Source organism: Hoplias malabaricus, chromosome 16 (assembly GCF_029633855.1).
Source record: "Hoplias malabaricus isolate fHopMal1 chromosome 16, fHopMal1.hap1, whole genome shotgun sequence".
Classification (NCBI taxonomy): Eukaryota; Metazoa; Chordata; class Actinopteri; order Characiformes; family Erythrinidae; genus Hoplias; species Hoplias malabaricus.
The window spans coordinates 2,266,148-2,273,647 of NC_089815.1; the positions used below are offsets into that span (position 1 = coordinate 2,266,148).

Sequence of the window (7,500 nt, forward strand, 5' to 3'; positions counted from 1 at the left end):
GGACGATATGTCTGAATCAGCCTTTAATAAACACATTTTCTACGGTGCTTTTCCTTTCAAATATTGCCCACATCTTCCTGATGAAAGAAAAATAAGATTTAAATTCAACTGTGAAGAGGTTTATCTCTTATTAACTGACACTCCTTGCTTACTGCTGTCATGAGTGAATGGCTAGACTACTTCTTTACTGTTCTGAGAGTTAAAGACACAGTGCCACAGTTTACTGGCCTTTATAGTGGCTGCTAATTCAGGACTGAGGAACAGATATAATCAGAGCTGTGAGGGGGAGAGTTATTAAAACATTTTTGAGCCCAGTTTGTTTGTCTAAGTGATGCTGTACCTGCTGCAGGTTTATGTACTGGACAGACTGGGGAGCGAGCCCTAAAATAGAACGTGCAGGGATGGATGCGTCCAGTCGGAGTGTGATCATCTCCACCAATCTGACCTGGCCCAACGGCCTGGCCATCGACTACGAGACCGAGAGACTCTACTGGGCCGACGCCGGAATGAAAACCATCGAGTTTGGGAACTTTGACGGGTCCAACAGACAGGTATTTATTCTACGGTTACAGTTACAGCTACCATAGTATGGGAGAATATTACAGAAAGACTACAAGATTACAATATTACAAGACTCAGGAGCACATAGAATATTACAGAGAGACTGTGGAGCACAGAGAATACTACAGAGAATTTTACAGAACGACTCTGGAGCACAGAGAATATTACAGAGAGACTCTGGAGCACAGAGAATATTACAGAGAGACTCTGGAGCACAGAGAATATTACAGAGAGACTCTGGAGTGCAGAGAATATTACAGAGAGACTCTGGAACCCAGAGAATATTACAGAAAGACTCTGGAGCACAGAGAATATTACAGGGACACTCTGGAGCACAGAGAATATTACAGAGAGACTCTGGAGCACAGAGAATATTACAGAGAGACTCTGGAGCGCAGAGAATATTACAGAGAGACTCTGGAGCACAGAGAATATTACAGAAAGACTCTGGAGCACAGAGAATATTACAGAAAGACTCTGGAGCACAGAGAATATTACAGGGACACTCTGGAGCACAGAGAATATTACAGAGAGACTCTGGAGCACAGAGAATATTACAGAGAGACTCTGGAGTGCAGAGAATATTACAGAGAGACTCTGGAGCACAGAGAATATTACAGAGAGACTCTGGAGTGCAGAGAATATTACAGAGAGACTCTGGAGTGCAGAGAATATTACAGAGAGACTCTGGAGTGCAGAGAATATTACAGAGAGACTCTGAGCACAGAGAATATTACAGAGAGACTCTGGAGCACAGAGAATATTACAGAGAGACTCTGAGCACAGAGAATATTACAGAGAGACTCTGGAGCACAGAGAATATTACAGAGAGACTCTGGAGCACAGAGAATATTACAGATCTGAAATGACCAGATGTAAATTTTCGAGACTCAATCCTTGTTTCTCCTGAAGGTGTTGATTGGGAGTCAGCTGCCTCATCCCTTCGGACTGACCCTACATGAGGAAATGATTTACTGGACCGACTGGCAGTCTAAAAGCATCCAGAGCGCCAATAAACTGACTGGTTTGGGGCGCTCCACACTCGTGGAGAACCTGGAGAACCTGATGGACATCCACATATTCCACCGGCACAGAACCACAGGTATATCTTGAACACGACGCAAAGTTCTCAGACGCGTTCTCGAGCGTCTCAGTGTTGAGACATGTAGCCGTGACCTTATTGCCTCGCGGCTGCTGTGACAGCAGGAATGTGGCTCTGTGTGGTGTCCTGTGTCTTTTAAGGTGGATGGGGGATTAAGGCGGATTGTAACTGAGCCGCAGTCAGTGGCAGAAAGCTCCTGAGGCTCGAAACACGCTGAAAGACGTCAGATAATTCCCCACTCCCCACAGACACCACTAGAGTTACTGTTACCCTTCCGGCCACACACACACACACACACACACACACACACACCCACACACACACACACACACACACTCTCTCTCTCTCTCTCTCTATGTATTGCATTTAAGAAAGATTTAAACTAAGAGAAACAAACGGAACATTATCTGCAGTGAGCTGATTCAGAATGAAGCACATGGTAAAAGCACTTTGTTTCTTAGCTGCATTATATTTTCAGTATTTTAACCCTCTACAAATTTCTCTGTAACATTTATAAAGTAGCAATGTTTAAATTATACTGCCCCCTACACCTTCTGTAGTGTATTACAATCTGTCAGAATACCAGCGAATGTTAATCATAATTAAAGGGCAGTTCTGTCTAAAGAAACAAAGCATCAGCAACAAAATAACACCCTCACTATTATTTAGCTTAATCTCTCTCTCTCTCTCTCTCTCTCTCTCTCTCTCTCTCTCTCTCTCTCTCTCTCTATTTATCTCTCTCTCTCTCTCTCCCTCTCTCTCTATCTATCTATTTATCTCTCTCTCTCTCTCTCTCTCTCTATCTCTCTCTCTATCTCTCCTCTCTCTCTCTCTCTCTCTCTCTCGCTCTCTCTCTCTCTCTCTCTCTCTCTCTCTCTCTCTCTCTCTCTCTCTCCAGTTCATTCTCCCTGTTTGGTGAATAATGGAGGTTGCAGTCATCTCTGTCTCCTGGCTCCAGCTCCAAAATTCTCCAGCTGTGCGTGTCCCACCGGAATCAACCTACAGTTGGACGGGAAAACCTGCACTCCAGGTGACGAGATCGGATCACATCAGATCAATCCCTGCTGATCCTAGACAGAACTGGAGTTTTCTACATTAACAAACATGGGCTCTGTTCCAAACCTAGTGAGCATTTACGTCCTGAGACACGGGCTGTCCCGATTCTTAGACACCTTAAATACACTGTCAATAGAGATACCTTAATCTGACCTAAATTTAAGGCGGCATTGAACCGTTCCTCAGCAGCGAAGGCAATCCCATGATGCACCTCAAACACAGCTCCCGTGTATTTCACTCTTCTCCCAGAGCAAAAATAATTTGAATTGCGATAAAATCGTGAAGAGTAAACTCCACGGCACCGACGCTGAGGGAAATAAACACCGGTTGTGTGCAGTGGGCGGGAACAAGCCGTGACATCATCACTCTCTAACTACAGTGTCTCAATTATACGCCTCATGATGACAGACGACTTACACAGCTGCCTACGGAGTCTGTGTCTACTCAGGGAGCTCAGAGGGGTTCGGGACAGAGCTATTTATTCATCACATTATTCATCATTAATAGTAATAATTTCATGTGAAGTTCCTGAAAGAACTAAAGTGGTATGCGAGAAAGAAGGAAAGGAAAGGAATAAAGGGAAGGGAAGAGGGGGAAATAGACAAAGAACAGGACAGAGAAGAAGGGAGAGGAAAAAGAAAGGGACAAAACAAAGGAACAAAACATGGAGAAGAAAAGAAAGCAAAAAAGGAAGCAGGTAAAGAAAAAGATGCTGGTGGTTCGTCCTCCGCTAGGGCCTCGGCGCGACCCTCGTAAAGCTGCAGTGGAGCTCAGAGCTGAAACTCCACACCGCGCTCGGAGACACAGGGTTCCTGTACATTTACAGCCGCGTTTGAAATCGGACTCTCAGCAGAACAGCCCCCGAGGCCGAGGGTCAACTTTAAAGAGCACTGTGAATTTTTGGAGACGATCTGTAGCTGAGGGCGACACACACTGAACCTTAAATCCCTCATCATCCTCACTGTCCTCATTGTGTAGTGTTCAGGCTCAGAGCCATGGTTCTCTAGTTTTATATTCAAGCGTTTGATGTACAACCTGTTTCTTTTTCTCTGTTTTAAATGTAATGTGTGTAATAGCTGTGCACTCGGTTTTACTGCTTTCTCTTCATTCACCACCGGAACAGCAGTGTGAGGGCGTTTAACCCTTTGTGGACATTTTCTCAATGTTCTGAAATTCGTTAAAACACTTGTATTATAATTTATTACTCACATGTTTTACATCAAAACGTTCAGAACAATCTCAGCTCTCACGTCAAGAGAGGCCCATGTGACCTACTGCATTTTATGAAGAGATAACCTGTCTCTAACCCTGAAAAATCTTTATATCTCTTATGAAAACATCCCTTTCCTCGTGTGGATGAATTGTGTTGGTGATTGAAATAGTTTTATCAGAGTCTTAAAAACAAGTGAATCCACCAGTGAGACGCGGTGAGAGGCAGAGGAGGCGTGTCTCAGGCTCATTCACAGGCTGGTAACTCGGGATGTAAAGTACGGCGTACAGTGGTGATAACATGCGATTGAAGAGCAGTTTCTGCTCATTCACAGAGTGTTTGAACTGTATTTCTGCGCTGTGCTATCGCTAAGATATTAATAGAAACACAGTCGTTGACGTGCCATTCTTTGACCCCAGAGGGTTACACACTGGAGAGTGATGGAGTGTCCGAAACTCATCCCTCAAATGTGTTTTTGTGAGGACTCATTACTCCTTAGAGGACTCTTTACAAATGTGCCTCTGTCAAGCGTCAAAAATGTTCAAACTATTTCAGCTTTTGCTGCAGTGGACTCTGAGGATTGGCAGAATATAAAGATTCACGTCGTCATGTGGTGGCACAGTATGTGTGTGTGTGTATTGTAGTTTGCCGGGTTCTGTCTGGTTTTGTACGGTCCGTATTTCCTTGAATTTCGAGCTACAGACTCCGCCCCGGCTCCAGTCGTATACACAGCTTGGAGTAGGACAAGCTCTGCACTCGTCTACCGCTCCGTCCCCCGTTGTTTAGTGAGTAGACGCTACTCCGTCAGCGCCCGGCGTGAATCTGTCCAACTGCAGCTAAAAACACAAAGCCGAGGCTTGTGAGAAAGCAGCTCCTCTTTTCTGGACGACACACTGCAGTGGATTAACGTATGAACTTTATTGTTTCTGGGAGATTACACCGAAAGTCGTGGAATATCAGTCTGATCCTAAACTACAGTGTTTCTGATGAACTTCCCGTTACAGGAATGAGCAGCTTCCTGATCTTCGCTCGGAGGACCGATATCCGGATGGTGTCTCTGGATATTCCGTATTTTGCTGATGTTGTTTTGGCCGTAAACGGATCCATGAAGAACACCATCGCCATCGGAGTGGACGGCAAAGAGGGTGAGAGCCTTATTAATGGATCATTTTTTCTTTTCTGTTCCTGAGTGAGTCACTAACACCTTCTCAATCCACCTTTAACGTGTTCAGATTCTCATCCGAACACTGTTTTAATCTGTAACTGCCTTGATCCTAAACGTCTGATGTTGTAATGCCCTGTTGTGTGTCCTCAGGGAAAGTTTACTGGTCCGACAGCACCCTGAAGAAGATCAGCAGAGCTAATTTAAACAGCTCTGGACACGAGGACATCATCTCCACAGGTACGGAGCACGGCTTTTACTTTACCTTTAACTTATTTATTTATTGTATAATGATTCTTAAAACTTTAACTCTTCTTTGCTGCTGTAAGACTGCACATGTCCTTATTGTGGAATCAATTGTTGTCTGATCTTACCCTTCTTCCTCTTACACTGCCTTATCCCAGGTGGTTGTTAGTGTGTATCTAGTCTCAGCCACAAATGCTCCGCCCACAATTTGACGGAGACTCTGATATTTTCAGTGCCCTACTCTGGCCTCACTGTCAGGATTCTGTCAGCTGCGTTCTGATTTGTTCTCTGTACCTCTGCGTATACGTCCGTGTATCGTCTTGTACTTGCTCTTATTGGTCCGCTGTGAATCTGATGTGTGGGAGGGTGTAGAACTTTGTGGTTGCTGTTTTTCCAGGTGGTTTCTAGGGTGCTGTTGTTGAAGTATTCCAGGTGGATTTCTTGGTCTCTAAGGTGTTGCTAGATGGTCACAATGTTGACACAATATTTCTGCATTGTATATTGTGTAATGTATAATGTATAACATTGACCTGTGATTCTCAAACTCCACGTTCAGGTCTGATCACCACCGATGGCCTAGCTGTTGATGCCGTCGGCCGAAAGATCTACTGGACTGACACCGGAACCAACCGCATCGAAGTATCCAACATGGACGGATCCATGAGGAAAGTTCTGGTGTGGAGGAACCTGGACAGCCCTCGGGCCATCGCTCTGTTCCATGAGATGGGGTACAATTAATATTTATTCTTACGTTTACTGCATTTGGTGGACGCTCCACCCATCAGTTATTCACAGCTCAGACGTAGACCAATGCTGCCATTCTGCTCATTTGTTTGGTCTGTAACCATGACAACGGCGCTCTGATTGGTCGCTCTGATTTGAACGCATCCGTCAAAGACAGAAAATAGAACAGGTTCTGATTCAAACCTGATGCAGTGGTCGCAGTCCGTCAGTTTCAGACTCGGAAGGACACCATTAATGCACCTGTGTTTGTTTTCAGAACTTCGACATGTGTTTTTTTGTTTGTGGATGACAGAGGAATTTTAGCTGATGTATTTATGTATATGTGTGTGCTGCAGGTACATGTACTGGACAGACTGGGGCGAACATGCCAAGCTGGAGCGAGCAGGAATGGACGGATCCGATCGTGTGGTTCTGATCAATAAAAATCTGGGCTGGCCCAATGGACTGGCCATCGACAAAGCTGGCTCCCAGCTGCTGTGGGCGGATGCTCACACTGAGGTCAGTGATCCCTGTAGGATGCACCCAACGTGGGCAGACAGTTTGCGCACTCTGAAGGTCTAAGGTCTCCATGCCCCTGGGGTGTAAAGCCCCAGCAGTGGGCTGTAGAGCAGAACTGTTATTTTAAGCTGATGTGTTTTCTTGCCTCTCAGCGCATCGAGGCGTCCGACCTGAATGGACTGAACCGCCGGACGCTGGTGTCTCCGGTGCAGCACCCTTACGGCCTCACGCTGCTTGGGCCACACATCTACTGGACCGACTGGCAGAGCCGCAGTATCCAGAGAGCGGATAAATCATCCGGCTCTAACATCATCACCGTGCGGTCCAACCTGCCCGGACTCATGGACATCCAGGCTGTGGACCGAGACAGACCACTAGGTAACGCTCTTATATTATTCCTGAAGCTGGGAACATAGTTCTGTTTCTTAATGAAACGTCTGTGACCTGCTTTGGTCCAAACCCCACGAGCCCCACAGCAGTGTTCTCCCCCTGTGTAAACAGCCCCTGTTCAGAACGCCCGCTTTCAGCACCTGTTCCTTTAAATGATAATGAGCCGCTCGCTGTTCACCCCGACCCCGAGCGCACAGCAGTGAGGAGCGAGGAGCAGAAGCTCTGGTTTTTAGCCGTTTTCACTCTGTTCTCTTTCTTCTCCGTTTTTACTCAGTGCTCTTATTTCTCCGCGCTCGTTGTGTCTGTCTTGCTGAGTTTAACCTCGTCTCTGCGCTCTCACATAAACACGGGTCCAGCGCTGTGATTGGACAGACTCAGACGAGGGGGCGGGGCCATTCTAAAGTCTCTGCACTTGACGTCAGAAGCGGAGCAGAATCAGAACGCCTCGTTTTATTCCGTGTTTTCTCACTTAGGCAGCGCACAGAAAACTGACTAGTTTCACAGTGTGTGTGTTGGTGGGCTCCAGATGGT

General features: G+C 46.0%; 1 protein-coding gene across 3 annotated transcripts in view; it reads left to right on the plus strand.

Moving 5' to 3' along the window:
• lrp4 (low density lipoprotein receptor-related protein 4) overlaps positions 1–7,500 on the plus strand; it is a 45,001-nt gene that overhangs the window by 22,110 nt on the left and 15,391 nt on the right. For all 3 annotated transcript variants that reach the window (XM_066647295.1, XM_066647297.1, XM_066647296.1), the window contains exons 18-25: positions 350–551; positions 1,474–1,663; positions 2,562–2,693; positions 4,934–5,074; positions 5,245–5,331; positions 5,894–6,065; positions 6,417–6,579; positions 6,732–6,957. In XM_066647295.1, coding sequence (XP_066503392.1) covers positions 350–551; positions 1,474–1,663; positions 2,562–2,693; positions 4,934–5,074; positions 5,245–5,331; positions 5,894–6,065; positions 6,417–6,579; positions 6,732–6,957 — 1,313 coding nt within the window. The remainder of the gene's footprint in view (positions 1–349; positions 552–1,473; positions 1,664–2,561; positions 2,694–4,933; positions 5,075–5,244; positions 5,332–5,893; positions 6,066–6,416; positions 6,580–6,731; positions 6,958–7,500) is intronic.